Source organism: Pseudovirgaria hyperparasitica, assembly GCF_010093815.1.
Source record: "Pseudovirgaria hyperparasitica strain CBS 121739 unplaced genomic scaffold EJ05scaffold_9, whole genome shotgun sequence".
Taxonomy (NCBI): Eukaryota; Fungi; Ascomycota; class Dothideomycetes; order Acrospermales; family Acrospermaceae; genus Pseudovirgaria; species Pseudovirgaria hyperparasitica.
The window spans coordinates 411,408-437,387 of NW_022985557.1; the positions used below are offsets into that span (position 1 = coordinate 411,408).

Consider the following 25,980-nt stretch of genomic DNA (forward strand, 5'->3'; position numbering starts at 1 on the left):
CAACCTTGTACTTAATTTAAACTTTCAAGGTTCTGAATCTCCATCAAACAGACTTCAAAGCCTCAAGCCACATATCTAACGATTCAAAATGCACTCCACTCTCATCAGCATATGGAAAATCAGATCCAAACAGCAAGACTAGAGCGCCTTGAAGATGTATTGAGCCTTTACTTCAGGGCAAGATTGGATTCAGCGAAAGCCATTATTTTACATCGAAATCATATTTTCCACCAACACGTACAAATCTATAGGCTGCTTATTTTAGTGTAGTGTCCCCTGGCAGCTCTACTGGCCTTCGATAATGAGAGGGTAACTCAGCCAAATGTCCATCTTCAATCTCAACTGGCATTGGATTCCGCTGGTAATGTGGAGCATCCTGATAATAACCGTCCCAGATGTCTTCCTTCTTCTTGTAGGGGGTCTTAGCGTTCAGCTCCGCAGAATGCCGTCTCTTGCCTCGTCGGTATATCAAAACAAGGACCACGAGTAAAGCACCCCCTGAAGCTGCACCGACTACTATCCCAACAAGAGCGCCGGTGCTTAGTCCATCTTGGTTTTCACTATCAGCCTGGGTTGAGGTATTGTTGACAGGCCCACCTGGGCCAGGACTGGTAGTTGTCGGAAAGGCTCCAACTCCAGACGAACTGGACACGACAGATGTGATCATCCATGTCTCTGACTTTGCTGTCGGCATCGTCGTAGGACCCTCTGAAGCTTGGGTCGAAACTGTAATGGTAGGGTTTTCTCCGCGTAGAGTCCTGAGAGCAGATGCTGCTAAGGTTCTTGCCACAGAACCTGCCTCATCGTCCGATAGGTCTTTGAGTGGATTCGAGAACTGACTTATGCAGTCCGGGTGGCCGACAGCAGGATTACAGTTCTCATGGGTGGCATCGCAAAACCACCACACATCTCTACCCTCCCTTCCTATTGTGTTGCATAGCACGTCTGAAGAAGCAACATCATTTGGCCCGGTATCAAGATCGCCAGTCTTTGACAATGTCCAGCACGCCCTGCAAAAACTTGTCAGCAAAACATACCCGTGTGGATACTATGTACTCACGTGTCTGGAGCAGGACACGCATATGTGCGGTTTATCTCAAACATGTAGGCACAGAGTCCTCCATGCTCGTATGTTTCAGCTGCCCAAAATTCTGCGCCATTGTAGCTACACCAGCTGTTCGTTCCTCCAAGAAACCAATATGGATCCGAGGAAGATCCTGAACTAACAAAGATCAATGTACACAAAAGTAGCAAGAAAAACGGAACCATCTCACAAGGGTTATCTCCTGGAGAAAGAGTGTCAGGGGGTTTACTGCGGCTTTGTACGACAGGGATCTTCTGCTAGATGCATGGCACAAGCCATCAGCAATTGTGTAGAGCAGTGATGTGCCGCACTGTATGCGCTTACATGTTTCTTTCCAATCAATAGACGAAGCATAACGGATGCCGTTAGCCCAAGACATTGGCGCGCGCGAGTATGTACGTGTTTATATTTACGGCGCAGCTGGTTTCACGCTAATGTAGAGTACATCTGGTAGTCAAAGGTCCATCATGGAGACAGCAATGAAGCACTGTAGCGTCTACTGGTAGTTGCAACGACCACATTCTTTGTATAGCACTGCGCCGACTCTTACAGACTACCAATACACTAGACATGCAAACATCTACGTCGATCGAGATGAGCAGAGCTAGCTGATCTAAGCGGGCTAACCAATCAACTACTTGTTTCAGGTGCCCGGCTGGCTACATCAGGAATAGAGCGACGCATAGGTGCCACATACTCAAATCCTGAGAGATTATAGAGCATCTGCGCTCGTCTTGGCAAATCCCTCTCAGCCTCGTTTGCGCTTCCCCCCTCCGAGGGGGGATATCACTTTCTTGAAAGAATCTACTCACTTGGCTGGCCGATGTACAGCTTCATGTCTTCCTCGCCATGGCTCACGTACGTTTCACGGGCAAGCCGATGGTAGCTTGCATCCTCATCACCATCTTTGCTCTTGCTCTATGGTCATTCCACTCTCCGCGCGATCTTACTTCCGTAAATGTGGCTCCCCACGGGTCTTCCGACTCTCCTCCTCCGACGTTAGACTTTGACTCGAAAATACACGCGAACGATCACTCGTTCTCCTCCGAGCAATGCGATGCGGCCTTTCCAGAACTGTATGACCCCATAACGGCTGCGGTGAGGAGAAGGAACGGCAGTCGAATACGACTGGAAGACATTGCGATAAATGAAGGCAGATGCATGTTACGAATACTCGTATACGATAATGAGGTGCGCTGTACAGCATGCTCATACGCCACTATCAACTAACCCATATCCAGGTTTTCGTCGTAGACAAGTGGGATCCAGAAGGCTGCTATATTTATGGATTCAAGGAGCGCGCAATTGCTACATTGTCCTTGATACAACGCGCTGTTATGTCCGCGCCGCCCAAGAGTGTTCCGAACGCTGAATTCGCTGTATCGCTTGACGATCTCCCACTGCGAAGCAAGAATGACGCGGTGATGTTTGCACTCACCCGGCAGGAGACGGAGGAGTACAAAGACGTCTGGTTGATACCTGACTTCGGATATTGGTCTTGGATTCTTACCCGAGTTCCGAGCTACCAGCGTATGCGCCAATGGTTGTTCGATGCCGAAGTGGACGCTCCTTTCATTAACAAGATGGACAAAGCGGTATGGCGAGGAAATCTCCGAATGAGTGGCATTCGATACGCTTTGAGAGACATAGCTGCGGGCAAGGAATGGAGTGATATCGAGGATGTGGACGTCGCCAGCGACGACCCTGACTACGATTCGTCCAAACGTCTTACAATCGAGGATATGTGCAAGTACAAATTCGCAATCCACACCGAGGGAACTTCGTATTCGGGACGATTGAAATTTTTACAAGCTTGCAAATCTGTCGTGGTCGCACATCCTTTGACCTGGCAAGAGTTCCATACACATCTACTGATAGCTTCTGGCAAGAACCAGAATTATGTTCGAGTTGAAGAAAACTGGTCGACACTCGATCGGGACATAACACACCTAATCGATAATCCCTTAGAGGCTGAGGCCATAGCAACACGAAGCTTCGAGAGGTTTGGTGGGAGATATCTCACTCCAGCAGCGGTAAGAGCTTAAACTACTGCAAATAGGTCAACCAGGCTGATAGATACCAGATTTCATGCTACTGGCGTCGTCTTTTACGAGAATGGGCCACCATTCAAGACTTCGAGCCTGAGCTATACAAGGTTGAAGATGGGAAAAAAGTGCTGCGAGGCGTCCCATATAGCGAGATTGTCGTCAAATTCTGACCATCTCGACAACGATAGTCTAGAATTTTTGACCAGGCATGACATCTAGCGAGGAGTTTGGAGTTTGAGTTTACTACAGATGTACGAAAATCACTGTCTTATTGTATGACGTAGCTGTACATACCAAGGAGGTCCAACAAAAGGGTCAGACCTCTAGCGTTGTTGGACATAACGCAACATTTATCCGTTCGAACTCAACAGGATTTGCCTATTGAGAACATCGGAAGACCATGTGTTAAAGTCATAACACTGTTGTCTTCCGCATGGCTTAGAGTCGCTTCCAAGCCAGGCTCTTACGAGAGTCAGTACAGCGGGTGAACATGTTTTGACTGGATGCCAATCTCGGTTACATCATCGACTTCTCGAGGTCGGGAGTCTTGAGTCTCTCTAAATTATGTTTGCATGACGCTAATTTGAATACCATGGGCGATAGAAGTCTAGCTAAACTTCGAGAAATTCACTTGACGCCCTGTCATGCTCGTAATCAAGATTCACCAGACGTGATCCTTGGAATGCGACACCTCTTCAATTCAAGTTCTAATGCAAAAACCTGCAAAGAGGTCATATATTGCCTTGTGGTCATCCGTGGGTACAACGAGTGCGATATCTGCAACATAGGTGAGTTAAATGTACGAAAGTCGCGGCACGTGAATAACTCACGCTGGTCAGGCCGGACAATTGCAACAACGTTTGTATTTGTAGCAATACCATATGCTTCATACGCATATCCGTGCCCAGAATTGTAATGATCGTCGTCAATATATGTTTTATGGAGGTCTATTTGGTCAGTGACACGCTTCGCATGAGAGGTTGGTGTGAACAAACCGCGAACGCGCCATTTTCCTGTCGCAGGCCAGAAGAAATCCGGTATGTGTTCCTGTTCGATTTTCGTCCGGTCACCACGAAGCACGAGGATCGGTTCGATGAAGCTGTCGATATCTTCTGACTCGCGGGTGAAGCTGCGTACTGGGCCTGTTGGCGACGATAGGAAATCGGCGAACTACCAAACTATCAGTGCCTACCGCGCACATCACAGTTGAACGTGTTTACCTACCTTGCTCAGTCTCTCGGCGTTTCCAGATTCCGTTATGTCACCCGCGAACACAACGACTCGCCACCTCCCGTCCGCTTTGAACGCCCTCACCAATTGCATCGCTCGCGCATCACAAAATCGCACAACCTGCGCACTCGGAAACCGCATTCCCACCGGTAATCCGCTCGCCAGCTCCTGTATACTTGCCGTCATCCCTGTAATCATAGACTCCTCATACCGACTAGTCAGCCCCGCTGTAAACCGCCCGCTCTTCTCAAACCCCTGACTAAACTCTGCCGCAATTTTCGCATCGTCGCCGCCCACACCCGTATGCTTCAGACTAAACAGTTTCGTGAAGTATCTATCAAACTCGATCAGATCCGCGGCAACCTTCTGCCTCTCGACATCATATGTGCGGAGAAGTGAGGGAGGAGAGCGGCCGGAAAGCACGTGGGCCAGCTTCCACCCGATATTATATCCATCCTGTAAGGATACATTCATTCCTTGCCCAGCCTTCGGGCTATGCGTGTGGCACGCATCGCCGGTCAGATAGACTCTCTCAAAGGCCGAGAACCGGTCCACGAGACGTTGCCCAATCGTGTATGCGGACCACCACAGCGTCTCGGCGATCTCGAGGGGATACTGCATGAAGATGGCCTTTGCGGTGGCATGGAGGTCGGAGAGTTGGACAGTCTTAGCATCAGTGCCGGCGGGAAGCTCGATGTAGAGACGGACCAGGGAGCCGCCTTCGCGTGGGATGATGACGATATTGCCGAAGGTGGAGTGGATGGTAGATTTCTTGCGAATGTCGGGGAAGGAGGTTTGTGGATAGATATCCATGACGCCCCAGACGGTATCGGAAGAGTCGCCGAGCATTTTGTGGCCAAGAGAGCGGCGGATGGTGCTGTGTGCGCCGTCGCAGCCCTGGCTAAGTCAGCAGCTGTTGGGTGGGAAGATGGGGGATATTGCAATGGAAGGATATAGAGAAGACACGAGCAGCGTACGAGTGGAGAATGGGAAAGGAGATACTGACCAAGACGTACTTCGCCTCGATTACATGCTCTTGACCCTCCTTCTCAGCAAAAACTTGCACAGGAAACACATCATCACCATAGTCCCCGGCTCTCTCTTGATCAATCGTCACCCCTTTGACCTCCCAGCCATACTCAACCTCCTTAGCCCCAACTTGCCTCATCTTATCCAGTAAAATACCATTGAATTGCGCCTGATTAAGGATAACATGTGGCATATGACTAAGTCCCTTTTTGGTATCCGGGATTCTTCCTGTCCTACTGATACCTTCGCCAACCATGGACCAGAAGCTAACTTCAAGAATATGGAAAGCCTCCCGGAGAAGATCTTCCGCGACACCGAACGATTCAAAGACTTCGACGGTACGGCATTGCACGCCGTCGGCCTGGCCGATGGCCATTTGGACAGGCCGCTTGTCCAGAATACGGAAGGGAATATTGCATATGGTAAGCCATAGAGCAGCACATATCCCTGCAGAGCCAGAGCCTACGATCAGGACGTCGGTGCGCTGGGTGGGTGGCATATTCAAGTTGTCTACGAATAGTCGAGTAATGGCGGGGTCGTTCGATCATGAATCTCAGGCAGTGCCCATGTCTTATGTTCTAGGACCGGCAGATTTCTTTGTTGAGCAGGAAAGCATCAACTCAGTGTACAGTGACATCTAGAGCATACAGATCTCTGTAGATACGAATGACTCGTACTGAGTTATGCTATGCTTAGGCTGACGTGAGAGTAAATGGCAGCTGCTTGCCTAACTAGGATTAGCATAATAGCTAAGAATGTCTCCAAAATCTTACCAATATTATCGAGGTTTATGATACTTCTAATCTAGGACTGTACTAATTGAAGCACGTTAGATGTCCAGTGTTCACTAGGGGCTCTGTCGCGCCGAAAGTACACTTGGGGATGAGTGAGATTCTATTGCTGCCAGCCGCCTCCTTTTCTTTCCTCCTCTAACGCCCATTGAACCGCGTCCCAGACATCGCCTACAATTACACTTGGCTTATATTTCGGCTCCGATCCTGCAACGTATACACCAGTTTCTACAAGAGCCGTCCGCCACTTGACACCCATAGGGCTACGGTATTCATTCCCACCTTTAATATCGCTCTCGGGATTATCTCCCACCATGTAAACACGGTCAAGCGTTTTAATCGAATCTGAATCCTCGTTCGATGATATTGCATCATCCTCGCTCTTCGTGCCGAGCAAGGTGGACCTCTTCATGCCACGGCTATGCGACAGTAGCTTCTTTTCAGCAAATTCATAGGTGAATCGATAGGGCTTTCCAATCACTCTCTTTTGGAGTGATACACCATTCTGCGGTCCACCGGTGATCGCGGCCCATACACCTTCTAATGCTTCTCGAAAGCCACCTTGACCGAACCGCGGAAGCGGATGTTTCGCTGCCCAGAGCAAGTCTGGGTTTGAAAACCATAGCTGTGGCTGTCCATCTTGCTGGTATCCGCGGTTTGGTAGATCTGTGTTATTATTTAGTGTTGATAGCGTTCCGAGTTGTCCGCCTTTTGATAGCAGCAAATCTGTGATTAATTGAAGATCAAGTGCCCAGTCCCGAGGATCATTGAACACAAGTATTGTACTAATTGGTGGTAAAGGATCCAGGAGAGGCTGTGCATGTCGCTTGTGGACAGAGAGTTGGGCGGATGAGAATGGCATTACTGTTGGATCGGCCGCAAAAATGTCGCAGGGCATTATGACGTTCTTAAAACCGTATCTATGCGCAACATGTCGACAATTATCCCCGTCTCCGCCAACCACGAGCACTGTTTTATCTTCTTTCTCTTCCGGGCTGAAATTAGCGAACGGAGTGTGACTCTGCACAAACATCTCAACGTCCAGTGATACGCCCAGCTTCTCGCTTAGATCATGAACTCTTTGGGTCTCATGTTTACCACCACCGTTGGTAAGAAGTATGAATGGGACATGATGGCTCTGTAGGTGCGAGAGGGCTTTATGGGCACGCGGTAAAGCATCGGAACTGCGGACTAAAACACCGTCGATACTGCCAAGTAAATCTATTAGCATATGTATACTGCAGGTCTAGTTTACGGCCTACTCAAACGCGAACGCAAATCTAGTTATGCTTCGTTCTTGATCAGTCGACGTTTGCAGACATCTCGCGGGGAATGCCGATATCGTGAGACGCGTCCGGGGTCTTACGTCGTGGTAGTAGCGGGGAGCAAGCCTCGCCGAACGCGAGAACTGTGTAGGAAGGGTTAAGGACATGGGAACGGCCTCCACAATCCACAATGTTGTTGCTCTTCTTTGCAAGTTGGAATGAACCTGTTACACATGTTGGTTGAGTGGGGCCATTGCTATATGTGGAGTTTAAATCGGCGTTTAGGCATGGATTAGACAAGGGGGAGTTAATGTTTGCAGCCTTAGGCTACTATTTGACCAGTCAGCCTTCGCCTTCGTTGTCGCATTAGCATGAGTGACTTTGCTCACTCCAATGTAGACATCCATCGCTTAATACCCTGATGAACATATATATCTCAAGCTGTTCAGTGAAGGTCTCTTGACTGCTAGCTATATCAACATGTCACCAGGTCTGAGCGAGACAGGCACCTCGAATGGTTCATCCATGAACGGAATCAACAAGACCGGTATCAAGAGAGCCAGACCACAATTGAGCTGCATGCCTTGTCGGCAGGGAAAGCTAAAATGTAACCGCCTTCAACCATTCTGCGACCAGTGCCTGAAGAGGTCTAAGGAAGATTCTTGCGTCTATCCGCCACCCCCACAAAAGATAAAGCAGGCGCAAAATATGAAGGGACGAATAAGACATCTCGAAAACCTAGTCGTAGATCTCATGAATGCGAAACAAGCTGAAGACGGTATTGAATCTGGGAACGGCAACGTTTCCTCCTCTTCACATGGGACTCGTGGAAGCCCCGGTGATAGCTCTGGTTCGGAGGAGTATCATCGCTCGACACTTTCTGCTTTTGGCAAATTGAAGGTCAGCGCAGAGAAAACAAGTTACGTCTCGGGCTCTCACTGGTCTGCCATCCTGGACGAAATCAAGGAAGTGAGAACCTTTTTCGAGGATGAAGAAGACGTGCCTGAGGACATGCCTTATGATGCTGATCCTCGAACAAACGGTGGAGGTCAAATATCGTTCGGTACCGCCAAGATATACACAAAGGAGCAGCTTATCGACATGATCCCGCCAAAAGACGAAGCCGACCGTTTGGTTGCTCTCTGGTTCAATTCTTCAGACCCGTTCTTATACGCTCTTCACGCTCCGACGTTTCAGAAGGAATATTTGCAATTCTGGGTGTCTCCTGAGAGAGCACCTGTTATGTGGCTAGGCCTTTTGTTCTCTATTATGAGCGTCTCTGTCTTGCTGATACATCGCGGGGAAATCTGGGAACGGAAGGCTGAAAGTCTTGCAAATCACAGAGCAGCCTTCTTTCAGGAAGCAGCATCATCTGCTATGAATCTAGCAGATATTGCACGAGGGCACCCGTACACCTTAGAATGTCTCGCATTATATGGAGAATCGCAATTCCTTCGCAGTGATGAGGCCCATCTACAGATGTGGCTGATGGCAGGTGTACTAGTTCGCATAGCCCTCAAGATGGGCTACCACCGAGATGCAAGTCATTACAACATCAGCCCATTCCGAGCTGAAATGCGTCGACGGGTATGGCTAGTCATATATCAGATGGATGTCTTGGTGTCGTTTGCTGTCGGTTTGCCCAGCATGGTGCGCTCAGTCTTCAGTGACACCAAGTTACCGACCAATCTCTACGATTCAGACTTAACGATTGATATGACAGAATTGCCGCCAGCGAGGCCTCGTGCTGAATTGACCCCTGGATCCTATGGAATCGCGAAATGTAGGCTCTGTCAGGTCTTTGCGGCGGCCTTCGATGCATCGCATTACATCGAAACGCCAGCGTGGTCCAAAACTATGGAAATGGACCGAGAAGTGGACGCTGCAATCGACGATCTCCCACCACCCCTCCAAGTGAAAGCCTTGAATGAAAGTCTGAGCATTGCGCCCGGAGTTTTGATGTGTCGGTACAATCTACGTCTACTCTACCTAAAGACAAAGATCGTCTTACATCGCAGGTTCTTGACCGAGTCCAATGATGAAACCGGCTCACAAGCTGCCATATCCCGGAAAGTGTGCCTAGATTCTGCCATGGAGATACTAAGACATCAACGAACTCTTTGGGCAGCTTGTCAGAAAGGAGGGCAGCTTTACGATGTAAGATGGTATCTTTCATCACTAACGACATATGACTTCCTACTCGCAGCTATGATCATATCTCTAGAACTGAATCGTTGGTGCAACACATCACTTGAGATGGAGCGATCCGTAGAAGCGCAGGCTCAGGAGAGGAATGGTATATGTCAAGAGCTCGTGCAAGCACTAGAGCTACTAAATGTTATGCTCAGATCTCCAGGCTATCGCTCTAGAAATGCAAGGCGAGCATCTAACTTCCTACGAGTCATGCTTGCTCGTGTAAAACGTTCGGGTCTAGCGCCTCTGGTCGAATTACCCCCGTCTATACACAGCGCAGAGGCAACTGTTTATCCCACAACCCCCGATCTTCTAGCTGACGTCACTATACCAGCCACTGAAGTCGATGATGACGATAGAAATGCATACTCCTCAATTACTGGTGTGTTGGATGCAGGAGATAACATTGACTGGATGGCTTGGGACCGCCAAATGAATCAAGATACTGCGGCGCCCACTGATCCATCATGGCTTTCTAGTCTGGATATGGATGATCTACTGAGCTATGAATACAACGAGGAAGGAAGCAGTACATGGATACCGTGGAGTGGAACATCGTGATCGCGGCACCGTGATCGCCGACAGTCATCATTATGCTTTGAAGGACATGGTCTCTGTCTCGCACCATCCATATAATTTGCTGCCCAGGCCATGTCCTCCGTCCTCTGTTGCCTGAAGGCTTTTCTTTAGATGCGCGGGTAGCTCTGACTTGCGTCCCCAAGGTATATAATATCCGCCGTTTTCAGGAGACGTCACGTCTGGGCTGAAGCCACAAAACAATTCTGTGTATGCGCCGAACACTGCTGGCTTGAATACAATCCCCTGGTTCCAATAAGCTTTCTATCATGCGTATACGGGGACGTCGACGTACCATGAGTTTGCTCACAAGAGCTGGTTGATGACGTTGAAGCTCGGTTTTCATGAGTCCAGGGTTACAGCTCTGTGCCTCTTCAGTATCGAGAGCATAATGACGTGTCTAACTTTGCTTACGACGCTCAATATCCCAGCTTCATGCCAACGCCTAGCGAACTCGACGGCTAGAAAGCTCCCTCCAGCTTTTGATGACATGTAATTCTCCATAGGTTTCTTGAATGTCTTCGGAGCCTTCGTCACCTCGTCGAACTCTACGCCCCCTTTCGGTGTACCGGAATCGAGGACAGACACCACCCAGACCACTCTCACCGGTCTTTTCTCTGAATCGAGCTTATTCTTCAGGGATGCTGTCTGTTTGAGGATGGGCTCAAGGAGTCTCGTCAAGAGAAATGGACCTAGCACATTTGTGCCCATCTCCAGATCGTGTCCCTACATCCCATTAAATTTTGCCTGTCAGAATAGACAAAGACTTACCCCAGCTGTCTTGCTACCGACTGGAGGCATCATGACGCCTGCATTGTGTACCAACACGTCCAATTGTGTCTCCTTGCTCAAGAAGTCCTCCACGGCCGGCCTGATAGTTTTGAGATCCGCTAGGTCCAATACCAGTGGCATCAACCGTCCCTTCGACTCTCCCATCTCGGCTCTGATAGACTTGATTCCCTCGTTCACCCGAGCGAGAGATCGGGCGCCAACGTAAACGGTTGCATTTGCGCTGTACAAGATCTTGGCGAGCTCGCGGCCTACACCAGATGCGGCACCTGTGACAATGACGATCTATGCATTTATCAGAGCTTTGAAAGGAATGCAATGATGTTTTTAGTACTTTTCCTGTCTGGTCTGGAAGTTCTTTCTCGGTGAATCTTGGGTTGGGTGGGAAGGCTTGGCTTAGGAGGCCAGTGTTACTTTCACTGCACATCTTGCTTTATATCTTTGTCTTGGACTCGAAGTTGTGTTATTGGTTTGGTTGCGATGTGTTGGAGTGCCAGCTGTACACTCATCTCTTATATACATTTTTGCTGCGGGCGTCGTCACCAAAGGCACGCCCGGACGAGAGAATATAGTTTCTTGCAACACAAGTTCTTTCATCATGGGTCAAGCAAACACCGCGTACGCCATCCATAGACTCAGGCCTAGTACTGACAGCAATAAGTCCGGACCATCAAATATCAGATTCACAGCTGGAGATGTCGTTTGTCTTGCGCCGCCGGACCGGACATGTAGATATGCTTCTGGTCCGGTAGGATTTGAGCTTACCTGTTTTGAGATAAGTGCTGGCTGATGCTGCTGAGGTGAGCAATGCTTGAAACCCAAACGCACGTCAAGCAAGAAGTGAATCGCCGTACTCATGGCGGACAAATCATACCATTTCCAGGTTCTCGCAATCAACAGAATAGATGCGTAAAATGGCAGCAGTAGGACTCGGTTCAGGAACTGATCGGTCTGAAGTCTGCGCAGTCATGACTAAACCTTCATAGCTCTCCGTCTTCTATGGATGGCGCGTCGCGTCTTCCCATGGATCTCCTCATCGCGTCCACCAAAGACCCACTATTTACCACGAACCCCTGTTCACAGAGGAATAGTGCCTACACTCTTCGCAATCAACTGGTCAAGCACACCACAATCATGGCCTCTTCGACCCTAAACCCCGACCTTGCGGCAACCCTCTCCTCTCTTGCTCCCGCCCTCGCGCTTCTCGACACACTCCCGGAGCCACAGCGCAGCGCGCTCGATAAGCAACTGGCCGAGAGGATGACAGCTCTCCTCGGGCCAGAGGAGTCGTGGAGCGATGAAGTGAGAGAACTGATGAAAGGCATGCGGGAGGCTGTTGAGGGGAGTGAAGAAGATGACGAGGAGGATGAGGACGAAGACGAGGAGTGGGAGACTGAAGAGGAAGGCGAAGACGAGGATGAGCCAGGCGAGGATGCGGAGGTCGGAGGGGATACAGAGAGTGCAGAAGAGGAGAAGGTATGTGGAGTGAATGAGAGTTAGGGTGTGTATGCTGACTGCGGGAAGGGAAAGGGGAAAATGGAGGAATGACCTGATGAATATAACACTGCGCATAATGTTTACAGAACACAAATGTCCAGCGGAAAACAATGTCTTGACCATTATGGTTTCAACTAGGATGCGGAACACGCGAATACCGTGGTATAGTTCTCGGGGCGTTACCATTTACACACGAGCCTACAACGATTAATCGCTGGCCATCAGGTCATATCCGAAGATATGAAGGACGGCCAGCAGTCGACGAGACACAGACCGTACTGACCAAATGCTAGTGTGTGTTGTCACAATACTGTACCAGAACGAGAGATTCGAGTATCACCAGGCTAAGCTTGATTGTCATTACATGGTATTCAGCAAATAACAGGCTCAAATATGCTATCAAATATTGACAAGAAATTCCTCTCCTCAGGACACTGGCACTGCAGTGCCTACACCTGTGCCTCCGTTCTCATTTGTCCGAAGACCTCCGCAGCATGCTTGTGCATGTCATACGAATTCATTTCCTCCATCGTCAGCTTGTTCTTCTCGTCTTGCACCTTATATAGTGGGTTATCAGTATTATCTGAGAAGCCTATCCGCTCATGGATATTCTCGCGCGCTCGTGCTGATGCAGCCTGCACTCTGGATGCACGAACCTTACGGATCGTCTCATATGCTTCCAGAGACTCCCGCACATCGCCGCGGAAGTGCTTCTTGCTGAATACGAGGCCGAGTGCTGCGGCATCTTCAATGGCCATGCATGCACCTTGAGATTGATCGGGCATCATCTAAGTATATGTTAATACATGGTTATGATGGAACGGGACCGGATCAAAACACTCACAGGATGCGCCGCATCACCCATTATACAGACCAGCCCCTTTTGCCACCATTCATACGGCTGGTGCACCCATAATCTCCACGGACGGACCTCAACGCCATTAGCAAGGTGGTCTCGGACTTGTTTGTCAAGATCGGGGTATGGTGCCAGCAGTTCTTCCACCGTAGCGTCTGCATCCCAGCTCTGATTGGCGTAGTCACCCTTCTCGCGAGGAAAGAAACAGTAGTAAGATAGCAGACTGCCCCCATTACAAGGTGAAAGCACAATCTTGTTGTGCGAATGGTGTCCACCCCAGTACTCGATAGCGCTGTTTTTCGAATAATCGACAAGGCCAAGCTTGACCGCGAGATCGGTGTGGACGTTTGCGTGCAGACAGGACGACGATGCAGGCTTCTTCTCAGGGAATATGCCAATAATGTTGCGTACAGCGGAGCCAATGCCATCGGAGCCAATTACTGCGTCGTGCTGCACAGTGACGCCGTTTGTGAAGGTAATTTTACCGGTCGAGAGGTCGATATCAGAGCACTTGTGATTCAGGACGATTGTAACGGGAGGGCCCTCGCCGGCCTCTTGTTGCGCTGTCTCCATGAGCATGGCGTGCATGTACTGTCGATGGAACATGTTATACACCTGTGCCGGTCAGTGCCATTGATACGTTCAAGGGCGTACCTAACTCACATGTCCCCATTTCTGCTCATAGTCTCCCAGGTCATACACACTGACCGGCTCGCCCGTGTTCCAGTCGCGGTTTATCAGCTTTTGTAGGACTACTGGGTCTCCTTTTGCTACGTCGACACCCCATTCGTGTAGCCATCGTGTCCCGTTCGCAGCGCATGATATCGAGGCTCCTACCTCACCCACGAAATCTGCACGTTCGTAGATGGTGACGTTGTGACCTTGCCGGCGTAGTGAGATCGATGCACAGAGACCTCCGATGCCACCGCCTACGACAGCGATGCTCAGCGGCCTCCAGATTGCTTCTATGGTTGCGGGCATATTGTTTTACAGTTGAAGTTGTGAGCGACTCAGGAGGTAGGTATTCGGGTATAGTGTCAAGATGCTACTGTTTGAAACCATCCTCAGGAATATTTATCGTTCACTTGAACAGGCTTTGCTCGGCCGTCATCTTGTGACTTCCGCTGTGCATAACACATTTTACCTAGGATGTGAGCGTCCCTGGTCATGTACGGGCCGTATACTTTTCACATTTTAACACTTCACATAGCAGAGTGCTGGGTGAACGCCAGGTTCACATCGGCTCAGTGAACTGGTGATCGACTTCCGAGCGTTGTTCTACAGGGAATAATGCGATCAAGGCTGACGGCATAGCATTGTTGTTGACTCGGGTGCAGTATCCGAGCATCAGAACTCACCCGACCCCTGCCTCGCGCGCACGCCACCGCTAATTCTGATCATGACTCGCGTGGCCCGACACCGCGGGCGGGGTCAGGCCCGCCAGGGGCTACCGAACCACACTGATAGGGTAGCGGCTGAAGTACATGTCATGCATATTGATTACTGCTTCTGGCAAACATCAAACATATACAGGACACAAACGTGTGTAGCAAAGGAGACTGAGAAGACATCTCTTAATCTAACACAATTGCACTGAAAAGACATGAGTAACGGTACGAGTAAAGGCAATGGAGCCGCCCATCCTCTGCCTGTTCCTAAGTTGAAAGAGGTATCAAATGGACTATCATTGCTCCAGCCACTATCTAGAAAAGGATCAGGCCCAGGAGTGATTGTTCTGACCGAGACGCTTGAAGATGCGTTACCAGGTGACAATGTTGCGATCAAGCATGGTGTGCCTTCAGTTCCTATCAAATGGGCCGAGGAAGGATATACTGTGATTGAGATCACAGAGGCAGCTTTTGCAAGTTCAAAAGATCCCTTTGTGTCAGCCATCGACGCCTTGGAGAAGGAGGAGAAATGTGAACCAAATGGTAGCATAGGCTTGGTTGGTAAGTTACTGCTGGAACAAACATCACGATTCATCGTCTAATCGTCTAAAGTGTACTCAACCGCTCTCTGGACCCGCGCAGCACCACTCCTTGCAACTCACAAAACCATCGCAGGCGCCATCATTTACTCCTCGAACTCCGACTTCGAATCTCTAGCCAAATCCCCAATTCCTATCCTCGTTCATCTCTCCGGCAAATCTCCCACCAAACTTCCCCGCTCAGCCGCTCTCACAGCATACGATTACCCAACCATGACATCCCCTCTATTCGCAACTCCATTCTCAGTCGACTTCAACTACGCCTCCGAGTCCGTGTCGCACACACGCAACCTCTCATTCCTCAAACCACTCATGCACGGCCCTTACTTCGACCTCGAAGCAATCTGGGACGAGCACACGGCCTACGAATTCGAAACCCGGGACGTCGATGCAACAATGTCCACAATGGTCCAAGAGCCGTATGTGAACCACATCCCCACCATGACCGGTGGGATCGGCCGCGAGCGCCTGTCCACGTTCTACGCGCATCACTTCATTTTCTCTAATCCCGACGACACGGAGCTTGAGCTCATCTCCCGCACCGTGGGAATCGACAGAGTGATTGACGAGTTCATATTCAAGTTTACGCATGATAGGATGGTGGACTGGCTGTTGCCTGGAGTACCGCCGACGGGCCGGTACGTGGAGATCCCGTTCACGGGGGTCGTGAATGTGCGTGGAGATAGACTGTATCATGAGCATATTGCGTGGGATCAGGGCAGTGTGTTGAGGCAGTTGGGGCTGTTGCCGGAGTATTTGCCATGGCCTTATGAGGTAGAGGGTGGAGGGAAGAAGGAGTTCAGGGTGCCGGTGGCCGGGAGGGAGACGGCGGTGAAGATGAGGGATAAGAATGGGTTGGAGAGTAATACAATGTTTGAGTTTGGGATGAGGGATGCTTGATATTAGGGGGAATTCATAGTGGTTGAAGGATATTTGTGTTATCTCTAAATGTACTTCTGTTTCAGGCCATGCAGTTGTCGTATATCAGATATGTACGTGTCAATTCACAATTGTTATATGAAGGTCTCGTTTTGTTGACTAAGTTATACTTCACATGTATTCCTTTGTACAGTAAAATATCACAATGAAAATATGTTACCTTAACTCAACATGGTAAATATGTACAACAGGTGTTATAGCAACTCTCAATGACCTACAAATGGAGACAACGTTGGAAGATCACATGTGTGACTGACCATAATGTTGGGTTTTTAAGCTATTGCCTTGGGATGATATTTGCGTAGGAAAGAGCCTGAGGGGAAGCTATCAACAGCCATCACATCTAACTTCATAGAGTTTCAATTAACTATGCCAAAGAACAGGTATATATAGATAAATTGCGCACATCTTTCTAGCAGACATGGTATCCCACAAGACATTCATCCCCTGGTTCGTCCATCCTACGCCTCTGAGTCCTTGAACTTCCCCAACTTGAACAACGCTTTCGCATTGTCCCTCCCAATCTTCCTCCTATCCGTATCATTTATCTCCATATTATCAAACCACTCACACCCATCCTTGAAATTCTCAAAAGGATAATCAATACTGAACAAAATCCGATCTGCGCTCAGCTCGGTCATACAGTAATGCAACGTCGGTGTCGAAAAGTGCCCACTGGTCGTAATCCAGATATTCTGCGCAAAGTACTCGCGAATCGTCTTCTTGCACGACAGCCCAAGCGGCTTCTTGATATCCTCAAACCAGTGATTGATCCGCCACAGATCAAACGGGATATGCTCCCCCAAATGCCCAATTATCACCTGCAGCGTCGGATGCCGGTCAAACACCCCGTTCGTCACCATCCCCAGCACGTGCAGGCTGACGCCTTGCGCAAACGACAGCGGCGGCCCGATCAGCCACGAACGCTTCGCCCACAGCTTCTCGTGGATACTGCCAGTTGGGTTGCGCGGGTGCAGATAGAACGGCACCTCCAGCGAGGCCACAGTGCCCCAGAATTCGTCCCATTCTGGCCCGTCGTAGAAGATCATATCGTCGCCTTCTGGCCCGGCGCGTTGCGTGTCGTTCACGAGCGCGCCCTTGAAGCCCTTGGCGACGCAGCGACGCAACTCGGCCGCGGCTTCGGCGGGGGAGTGCATGCTCAATGTGCTGTATTCAACATCAGTTTCGTGCCTTTCAACTCCCTCTCCAAGCACAGAGATGATGCAAAACTAACGCCAGTGCCCCCAGTCTGTCCTCCTTCCCCTTGATCGCACCCTCGATATAATCGTTGATCTCCACAGTGAGGGCCTGCGCCTCCTTCGGGTCCCAGATGTCTTGCACACCGGGCGCTGTGTAAGAGAGCAGCGTGTAACCGACGTCATGCTCGTCCATGTATTTGATGCGCTGCTCTGTGATGTCGTTGATCTCGGCGACGTGCTTGTCTGGATCCAGTGCGAACAGGCCGGCCCACCAGCGTTGCTTTTCAGCGAAGCGTGGGAGCGCGAATGCTTCCTCGAGGGCGATCTTGCCGCGCATTTTGATAGTGATTATAGGAGGGGGTTTGAAACTTTGGGCGAGGGTCACGGGATGGGGAAGATGTGTATTGTGGTGAAATGTCTAAACTTGTGGATAGAAGACAACACAGATTGAGCTGCGAACTTTGACGGACCAAGAATTTCGACAGAATGTTTGTAAGAAGTTGCAACTTGGATATATTTGTACTTGCTCTGTTACCCCACAGCTTCCACCTCCGCAGTAGGGAGCGGGGATGCTTGTCAGACCATCGAAATACCCGTGTCACGGCATCTCAGAAGGGAGAGCGTTTCGTGCGCCGGATAAGCACTGCTGAGGTATTTACCAGCCTCATGCTTTGCTGTTGTTGGTTGTCAGCGCTTACGTGGGAGGTCGTATGGAACAACTGGGGAGAACCGGACCGAGCACTCTGACCAATGAGAATGGTTGTTTGGGCGCTTCCCGAGACATATTAATGCCTTAGGCGATCATATATTTTACCCCTGATTGGCAAGTTCTACGTGGCCCCTGAATGCAGTGTACTATTTCTCATTTTGCTACTTGGTGTCTCCTGACAAGAATTGATATTTTCAATGTTTTGTACATCAGCTCAGAATCATTCAATTGGTATCCCATGACTCTTGATATTATTGATAGATAGAGTTACAAATTTGACAAAGCAGTTGAGTATCCCTCTTTTGCTTTACTCGAGGCGGATTCCCATTATTTTTCACATTCTCCTTGTGACAATAACGCAAGTGCTTGCCCTCGTACTATGTCAAGCGCTTGCACAAGATATTCAGCTTGTTCTGTAGGTCTCACAGGACGCTTTGGACTGCTGCACAGCCTGCGTTCGCAACAAGCGGCTACCCTGATACGTTTGTGCCACGGGCATGGCTCTGAAAAGTTCCTCAGATGAGCAAAGACTTCTTACACCCCCGCTCAACTTCACCAACGAGGCTTCAGCCACAGTCAAAATACATGGCTCCGCCCATTTGTGGCCAATCAACCGAAAAGTCGTCCCAAAGCAATGGCAGATTCGCCGCATCATCTACACTGAACCCAGGCATCGCCAACGCAGCATCAAAATCGAAGTTTCTTTCAACGCCCTGTCCTAGCATGTCGATACTTCCGGAGTGGCCCGAGTCAGGACTCAGGTACGGTGGATCTGCAGGCGATGCCTTCTTTAGATCGATGGTGAAAATCTGGTCGATGAACTGGTTCGTGACTTTACGTTTCTCGTCGAGGCGTTGCTGACGGCTCTTCGTGATGGCGTCGGAGAAGGCGGTTAGAATCTCGTAGTAATGCTTTGCTTGGGGAGATAGTTCGCCGAGGTTTGCGAGGACGGACCGGGCAGCGGCAAAGGCGGTGCTGGTATCGGTGTCTTCATCGGTTGAGGCGAAGAGGGAGAATCCAAGGAGGAGACCAGCGGCGAATATCCATGCTCTGAAGATTTGTTAGCTCGCGGTTACGGTGGTGATCTGTAACTGAGTGACAGATTGATGAGCTTACTTCATGAGACACATGTTGCGTAATAGAATTCCAGCTTCCATAGCTCTGTGTGCCATGATAGCCATGTATGTAGCCGACTCTACACATACCTGGGCAAGGTTGGCCACTTTTGCACGCTCAATCGATGCACTCGAATCTGCAACCGCATGATTGTGTGACTTTCTGGCGCGATCGCGGAGCTTGAGCATAATGTGAGATGTCAGGAACGGTCTCGTCACCAGAATCACTGCAAAGTAATATACACAAGCAACATGGGCTGCTCCTACGAGCAGCTCACGATCTGCCGGGCTTGAGACAAACATGTTGTCGCTGGAGAAGCGTCGAAGCTCCGGTGGCAGCTTCTGGCTCCACTTTCGAAGCTCGTGAAGAAAATCTTCTGCTGGCTGGCACTCTACACTTTTGCTGCTCCAGAGACGTGACTCCATTGAGTCGACAAGACATGACATCTCATAGGTTGCATCGATGGCAAGGCTTGAAGAACGAGAATCTCGGTCGTTGTCGCTACTGGACTCTAGGTCGTCATGCCATACTGACGAGAAGTTTCCGGGACGACCCAAGATCGAGCTGACGATGGTATCAAGCACACAGAGACTCTTCCATGTGCGGAGCCTATCCCTTGCATCAGAATATGAAACATAAGCATGGGAATGGGACTCGGATCTCACCTCTCGGCACCATCCGCTTTCGGCAGCACCCGGTACTGGTCTTTCCGGTGGAGACCCAGAGCATTAGCTGCTTTTGAGGCAACTCCCAGATACATAAAAGCTGCGTTTCGGCGACAAGCTCCTAGCATATAGAATGCCATGAGGAGAAATAGCTTGATCATGTTCAGACTTGGATCGCAGAGAAAGCCTTCGAATGCGAACTGTTGTGCTTTATAGAAGTAATGCGCTGCAAACTTCGTGTCATTTGGATATATGCCACGGCATTGACCTCCAATAGCTAGAACCATGTGGAAAATAGCTTGAGTGGCTCTCCGGTCTTGTTTGCGGTCTCCACCAATAATGTTCTCGAAACTGAGCGCAGTGTATATCTCATCACTTGAGAAGAGATCAAGTATAGCACTGGTCTGCAAATTGAATCAGATGGTGCCTCTATGTTATCAATTGAGTACTCACGGCTTCAAAGTAACATTGTATTAATGCTTTTTGATGCTCCACGTCCAATCGACCGATTTCATCAATATTACCATAGGGGCTGGGATCGACTTCTAACATTACGTTGTTGACACCACTTTCTGTGAACGCGGACGGACCCGCATGTCGCTTCAAGACTTGTCTCAGGAACTGGAGATAGGATATGGAAGCTGTCCCGCCCAGATACAGTTGTTCACCTTTGGAGCTGAACAACATGCGACTTCGAGTCTTGTGGGATCCCGGTTGCCATGTCTCGTCAGAAGATCCTGCATCATTCGTGGAATGCTCTGTTCCCGCTTCAGCATCTGGAACATCCACTGGACTGGTCAGGGACGCCTCCGTGAAGGCGCTTCCGGGATCCTCTCGTGAGTTTGTCGAGGCTCGTGAGGGATGAGAATGGTGGTAAGGTGCGTCGAAGATGCATGCTTCAATCTTGCCCCTCTTCCTGCACCCTTGACATGGTTGTTGTGCGTCACACCGTACTTTCGAGTTTCTGCATGGCACACAGGCTTGTACCGAGCGTTTGCGATTCTCCGGAAGCACTTTTGGTCGGGGCATTGGGTATCTTAGAGGCCGAGTTTCTTTGGCAAGACGACGCTCTCTCGAAATATGCGACTCATGTAGCTGCCCTGCTGTGGATTTATGAAATTTGACTCGTGCTATGTACGAAGCCTCATAGCTTGAACACCCTCAGGCGTGTCCCATGTGATTTTGAGTATCCCGTTCTCAAAGTGAGTGTCTTTGATAGATCAGAATAACAAGTGCTAGGTCTGTGCTTCAGTTGGGGTCCTTTCGCTGGAATACGTTGTGGTGTGGACCTTTCTGCACGTCAAACAGGTTCGTTTGTGATCCCGATGAGCCGTCGCGTGTTGGTGGATCCTGATGGTATGCATTGCATTAATGAACTCGAAGAAGTGGGGTTATGATAAGACCTGAGCGGGAGCTACCACAAAGGCTTACGAAGTAGCTAGGATAAGCTGACGATTGGTGGCGAGGAGATGATGCCTAAGTATGATTGATCCCCATAGCCTAACCTGGGCTAAGCAGATGGATGGTAGTCATATATCAGCTATACGAGACCCTAGTGAAACATGGCTTGAATGCGTGCAGATAGAGTTGCCGCAACACTGCATGGCAGCGGACTTTCGATGCCACAGACTACGGGTATTTCTGACGATATGTATTGTGTGCGTGATGAGATCGATCCTATACCCTTGCTATCTTGATGATATCGTGTCGATCAATGATGGCGATGCGTGACGAGGCGTTTGGCCTCGGGTAACACACCTGGCCCACTTCCGAGGGATCGAGTACGTAACCGAAGCTCAAATACATTATCGGTCCTTTCCGATTGGTTCGCTGGTACACTCGTCAGTCTACCTTGGTACTATCAAACTATCAGTTCAACTGCTACACCGCATCGCAAGTAAGTTTTCGGCAGATTGAAAGCTACCTGACGGTATATGACCACAACCCGTATTAGGACATGGAGCCTGGAGGTTGTATCAACGCCCCGGCGGAGATCAAGTTTAATTTGACTTCCTAACTCGACAACGTCTTACGCATACATATTTTCAATACCTACTTGGGTCAAGAGCAAGGATATCAAAATTCGAGAACATCGAGTTTGGATTTAGCAATATTCAGCAATGGCATCAGGAAGCGTGCGCAGCGTGCGCGCCATGTTTGAGCTCACTGATCGTAAATACATCGTCACTGGTGGCGGGCAAGGTATTGGATATGCAGTCGTGCATGCAATCTGTGAAATGGGCGGAGACGTTGCAGTTCTAGACATTGTCGATAAGCCGCTGGAAGATCTGGACGCAGTTGCAAAGAAGTTCAATCGCAAAGTCACTTATCACCAGGCCGATGTCAGTATCGAGGAGTCTTTGAGATCTGCATTCGCAGCAGGATTGAAAGCACTTGGAGGACTGGATGGAGTCTTTACTTCGGCAGGAATAGCTATCGACAAGCCATTCACGGAGCAGTCCTGGGCTGAAGTGGAGAAGATTCAGAAGGTCAACGTAAGTTTTATGCGAAAGGGAGGACTATGGCAAGGGGCAGAGACTTATATGCTCTAGGTTTTGGGCACATTCTTCACGGCGCAGATGGCCGCAGACGAGTTCAAGAAGCAGAACAAACCAGGCAGCATCGTCACAGTCTCATCCATCACTGCTCACTGTGTCTTGCCCGGCTATCGCATGACGGGATATAACGCAAGTAAAGGAGGCGTGAAGATGCTCACCTCAGCTCTCGCTGTTGAACTTGGGCCCAAGAACATTCGTGTCAATGCCATAGCTCCAGCATTTACTGACACGGCTCAGACAAAGGTAAGAAACATTAAATCCACATCGGAACAACATCATTGATGAACTACAGGCTGCTCGTGATGTTGCTCATCCAGAGGCAGTACATCACATGTACAATGCAGCGCCCCTGAAGCGGATTGGAACAGTAAACGACATTGTTGGTGCAGCCATTTATCTGCTGAGCGATGCATCTGCATATACAACGGGATGCGAGCTTACTGTTACGGGAGGCATCCACCTGGGCAGATCTACGGATCATGCAATGTACGAATAGATACCTCGAGATGTGGAAATGAAAGGTTATGCAACTGCGTCCGACTCCGCCCATACTATTGAAACTAGCCCACAAAGCTGACACCGTTCTGAGCCTGGTGTGTACTTTTTCGTGAATTACATTCATCAAGGGGCATGCTCCGATCTACAGAACGAACCTCGTGTAAAAATCTTCATGTTTTCTCTGCATAACTACCGCTGAAGCCTGAACGACCGCTAATGCTCAAGGTCTACAGCTTTACTTTTTTAGCATTTGCTTGTTTCGATCAAGCAGCCCCACATAAGACATCGATATGCAAGTAATGTTGATTAACAAATGTAACCCCTTTCTCTCTCTATCTCACGGAACGACCGAACACCAACTCCATACCGAAGCCGCATCGGATCAAGACCCAAGCCCTATCATCGCGACGGCGGACTCTCTAACAACAAACGTCTCCTACTTCGGCACGCGACAGGCGCAGTCTAACCCCGCTTCGGCAAACACTCAAAAATACCCGGTCCCAAACTCTTCAGTCGCGGGCTGGCCCAACCCTTATTTAGACTAACAACACTTAGTGCGCGTACGACTCCGCCTCGGGCGATCTCCTTCTAATCTTGATATTATCTATTCTTCGAGCGAGCCATTGCCCGAAGAACGTTTGAAGCCATGATAGCAGTGCCTCGGTCCGTGAGCGTTGTGGTGTGCCCTTGATCCGAGCCTATGTTTTGGCCATGGCCTGGGATGTCGTGGCTGAGTGAAAGATGCCGTTCCCTGCTATCAAGTAAACTCTCCTCCCCTATCGAGATAAGCTATACGCGGAGCGTTATGCTCATTAGCTTTTAACGGCCCGTATGCCCTGAGGAAAAGGGTGGAGACAAGGCAATTGATGAAACGACTCCTCTTTTTGTAGCAATACTGGATCACTGAGTACGTGTGTTACAGCTTGTGCGACTGTGTGGGGTCATTGTTAGAGTATACAACATACACACCAGGCCTCTATCCTAGAACAACATGGCAGGCGAACGCGACATGGTAGTCGTCGGCGCCGGTAAGTCCCCTCGTACTCCCTTCAACATGCAATCTAACAAACCAAAAGGCTGGTTCGGTCTCGCCGCTGCAAAAGCCTACATCGAACTGCACCCGGACGAGGACATCCAAGTCCTCGAATCCGCCGCGACATGCGGCGGCACATGGGGTCGCGACCGCCTCTATCCAGGCCTCAAAAGCAACAACCTGCACGGCACATACGAGTATCCCGACTACCCGATGAGCGAAGCCCTCTACGGCGTCGCACCCGGCCAACACATCCCAGGCGCCGTCCTCCACGCCTATCTCACCGACTACGCAAAGAAGTTCGGCGTCTACAAACGCACGCAGTTCAACACAAAGGTCACCTCGCTCGCGCCCTCTGCCGCCGGCGGCTGGACCATCACCACAACCTCCGACACGAAAGGCCCGGAGACCATCCAGACGAAGAAAATCATCCTCGCGACGGGGCTTACGTCGACGCCCAATTTCCCGACGTATCCGGGCGTGGAAGCGCTCAATGTGCCAATTTTTCATGCTAAAGACTTTTGCATCAATGGCGACACCACCAAAACTGCGAAGCACGCGGTTGTGATAGGAGGTGCGAAATCTGCATATGACGTTGCGTACGCCTATGTCGACGCCGGCGCTACCGTCGACCTCGTCATCCGGCCCTCTGGCAACGGACCCGTATGGATCTCGCATCCGTGGGTGATGGGCGGCAAGAAGCGGCTCGAGAAGCTGCTGCATATCAGATGGATGTCATGGTTCAGCCCTTGTCCATGGGAAGGCGAAGACGGGTTTTCGTGGCCACGGCGATTCCTGCACGGCACGCGTGTAGGCCGATTCATCGTGGACAAGTTCTGGGCTGCGCTGGCGGCGGATGTGGTAGAGTTGAACGGGTACAACTCGCATGAGGAGACGAAGAAACTGTTGCCGTGGAATACGACGTTCTGGATTGGAAGCGGGCTGAGTATTCATAACTACGATCAGAATTTCTTTGATATGATTAAAGATGGAAGAATAAGGGTGCACATCGCGGATGTCGAGAGGCTCTCGGATCATACAGTACATCTAACAACGGGCGAGACTTGCGCGGCTGATGTAGTTGTGTGTTCGACGGGGTGGAAGAAGGAGCCGAGCTTCAGCTTCAGCGGCTTTGGGACAACAGGTATCGGCTTGCCACTGCCACTAGAAGACCAAAAGAAGCTGGCAGCACAGGCCGATAAGGATATTCTGACAATGTTCCCCAGGCTTGCAAATCAGCCGAAGTTGAACTTCACTCCGAAGAACGATCCTTTCCGCCTTTACCGCTTCATCGTTCCCCCGGCGCGGATCAAGGACCGCAATATTGCGTTTGCTGGGCTTGTCTCGTCTGTTAGCACGGCCATCTGTGCAGCTACACAAGGGCTGTGGATTTCTGCATTCCTGGACGGAAGATTGGATAGGCTGGCTAGCTCGGATGAAGAAGTTACAAAGGAGGTCATGCTGCATACGCAATGGGGCAAGTGGAGATATCCGACTGGGTATGGTGCCAGTTTGCCCGATTTTGTGTTTGATGCGATTCCGTATGTGGACCTGATGCTGAATGATCTGGGGTTGAAGGTACGTAGGAAGGGAGGGTGGTTCAAGGAAATTACGGAGCCGTATGGGCCGGAGGACTATGTCGATCTGGTTGATGAGTGGAGTGCGGCGCATATCAAGAGCGGGTAAATGTTTGATGAGCGAGTCGAAAGATTGGATTTTCTGTCCCCGTTGAGCTTATGTATGTGTGTGATGTTGCAAATGAACAACATCACAGGCACTGCAATCGGTAGCAATTTGTGTTATTCCGGTGACAGGGTTGTTGAATCGTGCTCAAGTGTTGCGATAGGCATGTCAGCCATATCTTCATCTGAACTGAAAGGTCAGTATCATAAACATTGATATCTTGAATTCGATATAC

General features: G+C 50.0%; 13 protein-coding genes across 13 annotated transcripts; 6 read left to right on the forward strand and 7 right to left on the reverse strand.

Moving 5' to 3' along the window:
• Positions 1 to 46: 46 nt before the first annotated feature.
• On the reverse strand, positions 47 to 1,515 carry EJ05DRAFT_538615 (uncharacterized protein). The gene is made up of 2 exons (XM_033749469.1): positions 1,061 to 1,515; positions 47 to 1,010 (listed from the first exon to the last, which is right to left on the reverse strand). Exons 1-2 carry the CDS (start codon positions 1,267 to 1,269, stop codon positions 257 to 259), a joined length of 963 nt encoding a protein of 320 aa, XP_033599855.1. The 5' UTR covers positions 1,270 to 1,515; the 3' UTR covers positions 47 to 256.
• Positions 1,516 to 1,795: 280 nt separating this feature from the next.
• On the forward strand, positions 1,796 to 3,513 carry EJ05DRAFT_388799 (uncharacterized protein). The gene is made up of 3 exons (XM_033741306.1): positions 1,796 to 2,275; positions 2,326 to 3,117; positions 3,168 to 3,513. The coding sequence occupies exons 1-3, from the start codon at positions 1,934 to 1,936 to the stop codon at positions 3,300 to 3,302; spliced, it is 1,269 nt and encodes a 422-aa protein (XP_033599856.1). The 5' UTR covers positions 1,796 to 1,933; the 3' UTR covers positions 3,303 to 3,513.
• EJ05DRAFT_476669 (phenol 2-monooxygenase) lies at positions 3,399 to 6,027 on the reverse strand. The gene is made up of 5 exons (XM_033744087.1): positions 5,369 to 6,027; positions 4,357 to 5,259; positions 4,128 to 4,302; positions 3,963 to 4,079; positions 3,399 to 3,909 (listed from the first exon to the last, which is right to left on the reverse strand). The coding sequence occupies exons 1-5, from the start codon at positions 5,888 to 5,890 to the stop codon at positions 3,833 to 3,835; spliced, it is 1,794 nt and encodes a 597-aa protein (XP_033599857.1). The 5' UTR covers positions 5,891 to 6,027; the 3' UTR covers positions 3,399 to 3,832.
• Positions 6,028 to 6,173: 146 nt separating this feature from the next.
• On the reverse strand, positions 6,174 to 7,651 carry EJ05DRAFT_511222 (HAD-superfamily hydrolase). The gene is made up of 2 exons (XM_033748233.1): positions 7,445 to 7,651; positions 6,174 to 7,390 (listed from the first exon to the last, which is right to left on the reverse strand). Exons 1-2 carry the CDS (start codon positions 7,612 to 7,614, stop codon positions 6,286 to 6,288), a joined length of 1,275 nt encoding a protein of 424 aa, XP_033599858.1. The 5' UTR covers positions 7,615 to 7,651; the 3' UTR covers positions 6,174 to 6,285.
• Positions 7,652 to 7,816: 165 nt separating this feature from the next.
• Positions 7,817 to 10,292, forward strand: EJ05DRAFT_388826 (uncharacterized protein). Its single transcript, XM_033741308.1, has one exon. The coding sequence runs from the start codon at positions 7,928 to 7,930 to the stop codon at positions 10,199 to 10,201; it is 2,274 nt and encodes a 757-aa protein (XP_033599859.1). The 5' UTR covers positions 7,817 to 7,927; the 3' UTR covers positions 10,202 to 10,292.
• EJ05DRAFT_388823 (NAD(P)-binding protein) lies at positions 10,217 to 11,520 on the reverse strand. Its single transcript, XM_033741307.1, has 5 exons — positions 11,340 to 11,520; positions 10,988 to 11,290; positions 10,631 to 10,942; positions 10,512 to 10,580; positions 10,217 to 10,462 (listed from the first exon to the last, which is right to left on the reverse strand). Exons 1-5 carry the CDS (start codon positions 11,430 to 11,432, stop codon positions 10,232 to 10,234), a joined length of 1,008 nt encoding a protein of 335 aa, XP_033599860.1. The 5' UTR covers positions 11,433 to 11,520; the 3' UTR covers positions 10,217 to 10,231.
• A 484-nt stretch (positions 11,521 to 12,004) lies between these two features.
• EJ05DRAFT_486468 (uncharacterized protein) lies at positions 12,005 to 12,553 on the forward strand (the record flags this gene model as incomplete). Its single annotated transcript, XM_033745531.1, has 2 exons — positions 12,005 to 12,481; positions 12,530 to 12,553. 2 exons carry the CDS (start codon positions 12,005 to 12,007, stop codon positions 12,551 to 12,553), a joined length of 501 nt encoding a protein of 166 aa, XP_033599861.1.
• Positions 12,554 to 12,951: 398 nt separating this feature from the next.
• Positions 12,952 to 14,339, reverse strand: EJ05DRAFT_440020 (FAD/NAD(P)-binding domain-containing protein; the record flags this gene model as incomplete). The annotated part of the gene is made up of 3 exons (XM_033741909.1): positions 12,952 to 13,290; positions 13,347 to 13,973; positions 14,022 to 14,339. 3 exons carry the CDS (start codon positions 14,337 to 14,339, stop codon positions 12,952 to 12,954), a joined length of 1,284 nt encoding a protein of 427 aa, XP_033599862.1.
• Positions 14,340 to 14,859: 520 nt separating this feature from the next.
• Positions 14,860 to 16,372, forward strand: EJ05DRAFT_465525 (NTF2-like protein). The gene is made up of 2 exons (XM_033742778.1): positions 14,860 to 15,307; positions 15,359 to 16,372. The coding sequence occupies exons 1-2, from the start codon at positions 14,962 to 14,964 to the stop codon at positions 16,243 to 16,245; spliced, it is 1,233 nt and encodes a 410-aa protein (XP_033599863.1). The 5' UTR covers positions 14,860 to 14,961; the 3' UTR covers positions 16,246 to 16,372.
• A 245-nt stretch (positions 16,373 to 16,617) lies between these two features.
• EJ05DRAFT_465529 (amidohydrolase 2) lies at positions 16,618 to 18,089 on the reverse strand. Its single transcript, XM_033742779.1, has 2 exons — positions 17,519 to 18,089; positions 16,618 to 17,451 (listed from the first exon to the last, which is right to left on the reverse strand). Exons 1-2 carry the CDS (start codon positions 17,818 to 17,820, stop codon positions 16,746 to 16,748), a joined length of 1,008 nt encoding a protein of 335 aa, XP_033599864.1. The 5' UTR covers positions 17,821 to 18,089; the 3' UTR covers positions 16,618 to 16,745.
• Positions 18,090 to 19,197: 1,108 nt separating this feature from the next.
• On the reverse strand, positions 19,198 to 21,442 carry EJ05DRAFT_453212 (uncharacterized protein). The gene is made up of 3 exons (XM_033742424.1): positions 20,427 to 21,442; positions 19,974 to 20,377; positions 19,198 to 19,917 (listed from the first exon to the last, which is right to left on the reverse strand). The coding sequence occupies exons 1-3, from the start codon at positions 21,000 to 21,002 to the stop codon at positions 19,305 to 19,307; spliced, it is 1,593 nt and encodes a 530-aa protein (XP_033599865.1). The 5' UTR covers positions 21,003 to 21,442; the 3' UTR covers positions 19,198 to 19,304.
• A 651-nt stretch (positions 21,443 to 22,093) lies between these two features.
• On the forward strand, positions 22,094 to 23,027 carry EJ05DRAFT_486473 (NAD(P)-binding protein; the record flags this gene model as incomplete). The annotated part of the gene is made up of 3 exons (XM_033745532.1): positions 22,094 to 22,468; positions 22,526 to 22,774; positions 22,824 to 23,027. The coding sequence occupies 3 exons, from the start codon at positions 22,094 to 22,096 to the stop codon at positions 23,025 to 23,027; spliced, it is 828 nt and encodes a 275-aa protein (XP_033599866.1).
• Positions 23,028 to 23,593: 566 nt separating this feature from the next.
• Positions 23,594 to 25,789, forward strand: EJ05DRAFT_388898 (putative dimethylaniline monooxygenase). The gene is made up of 2 exons (XM_033741309.1): positions 23,594 to 24,057; positions 24,106 to 25,789. The coding sequence occupies exons 1-2, from the start codon at positions 24,021 to 24,023 to the stop codon at positions 25,746 to 25,748; spliced, it is 1,680 nt and encodes a 559-aa protein (XP_033599867.1). The 5' UTR covers positions 23,594 to 24,020; the 3' UTR covers positions 25,749 to 25,789.
• The last annotated feature ends 191 nt before the right edge of the window (positions 25,790 to 25,980 follow it).

Bases quoted from the DNA above. Each gene is read 5' to 3' on its own strand.
- EJ05DRAFT_388898 (XM_033741309.1), top strand. From the start codon at position 24,021: ATGGCAGGCGAACGCGACATGGTAGTCGTCGGCGCCG. The intron at 24,058-24,105 runs GTAAGTCCCCTC...ACAAACCAAAAG, and splicing joins CATGGTAGTCGTCGGCGCCG to GCTGGTTCGGTCTCGCCGCT.
- EJ05DRAFT_388799 (XM_033741306.1), top strand. From the start codon at position 1,934: ATGGCTCACGTACGTTTCACGGGCAAGCCGATGGTAGCTTGCATCCTC. The intron at 2,276-2,325 runs GTGCGCTGTACA...ACCCATATCCAG, and splicing joins TACTCGTATACGATAATGAG to GTTTTCGTCGTAGACAAGTG. The intron at 3,118-3,167 runs GTAAGAGCTTAA...GATAGATACCAG, and splicing joins GATATCTCACTCCAGCAGCG to ATTTCATGCTACTGGCGTCG.
- EJ05DRAFT_465529 (XM_033742779.1), bottom strand. From the start codon at position 17,820: ATGCGCGGCAAGATCGCCCTCGAGGAAGCATTCGCGCTCCCACGCTTC. The intron at 17,452-17,518 runs GTTAGTTTTGCA...TGTTGAATACAG, and splicing joins GACAGACTGGGGGCACTGGC to CACATTGAGCATGCACTCCC.
- EJ05DRAFT_511222 (XM_033748233.1), bottom strand. From the start codon at position 7,614: ATGTCCTTAACCCTTCCTACACAGTTCTCGCGTTCGGCGAGGCTTGCT. The intron at 7,391-7,444 runs GTAGGCCGTAAA...TTTACTTGGCAG, and splicing joins AGATTTGCGTTCGCGTTTGA to TATCGACGGTGTTTTAGTCC.
- EJ05DRAFT_453212 (XM_033742424.1), bottom strand. From the start codon at position 21,002: ATGCCCCGACCAAAAGTGCTTCCGGAGAATCGCAAACGCTCGGTACAA. The intron at 20,378-20,426 runs GTGAGTACTCAA...TTCAATTTGCAG, and splicing joins TACAATGTTACTTTGAAGCC to ACCAGTGCTATACTTGATCT. The intron at 19,918-19,973 runs GTGAGATCCGAG...TGCAAGGGATAG, and splicing joins AAAGCGGATGGTGCCGAGAG to GCTCCGCACATGGAAGAGTC.
- EJ05DRAFT_476669 (XM_033744087.1), bottom strand. From the start codon at position 5,890: ATGCCACCCACCCAGCGCACCGACGTCCTGATCGTAGGCTCTGGCTCT. The intron at 5,260-5,368 runs GTCAGTATCTCC...TGACTTAGCCAG, and splicing joins TCGAGGCGAAGTACGTCTTG to GGCTGCGACGGCGCACACAG. The intron at 4,080-4,127 runs GTTTGTTCACAC...CTGACCAAATAG, and splicing joins AGGAAAATGGCGCGTTCGCG to ACCTCCATAAAACATATATT.
- EJ05DRAFT_388823 (XM_033741307.1), bottom strand. From the start codon at position 11,432: ATGTGCAGTGAAAGTAACACTGGCCTCCTAAGCCAAGCCTTCCCACCC. The intron at 10,581-10,630 runs GTAAGCAAAGTT...GAAGAGGCACAG, and splicing joins AAGCTGGGATATTGAGCGTC to AGCTGTAACCCTGGACTCAT. The intron at 10,463-10,511 runs GTACGTCGACGT...TATTGGAACCAG, and splicing joins CTCTTGTGAGCAAACTCATG to GGGATTGTATTCAAGCCAGC.
- EJ05DRAFT_538615 (XM_033749469.1), bottom strand. From the start codon at position 1,269: ATGGTTCCGTTTTTCTTGCTACTTTTGTGTACATTGATCTTTGTTAGT. The intron at 1,011-1,060 runs GTGAGTACATAG...AAGTTTTTGCAG, and splicing joins GCGTGTCCTGCTCCAGACAC to GGCGTGCTGGACATTGTCAA.
- EJ05DRAFT_388826 (XM_033741308.1), top strand. From the start codon at position 7,928: ATGTCACCAGGTCTGAGCGAGACAGGCACCTCGAATGGTTCATCCATG.
- EJ05DRAFT_465525 (XM_033742778.1), top strand. From the start codon at position 14,962: ATGAGTAACGGTACGAGTAAAGGCAATGGAGCCGCCCATCCTCTGCCT. The intron at 15,308-15,358 runs GTAAGTTACTGC...AATCGTCTAAAG, and splicing joins TGGTAGCATAGGCTTGGTTG to TGTACTCAACCGCTCTCTGG.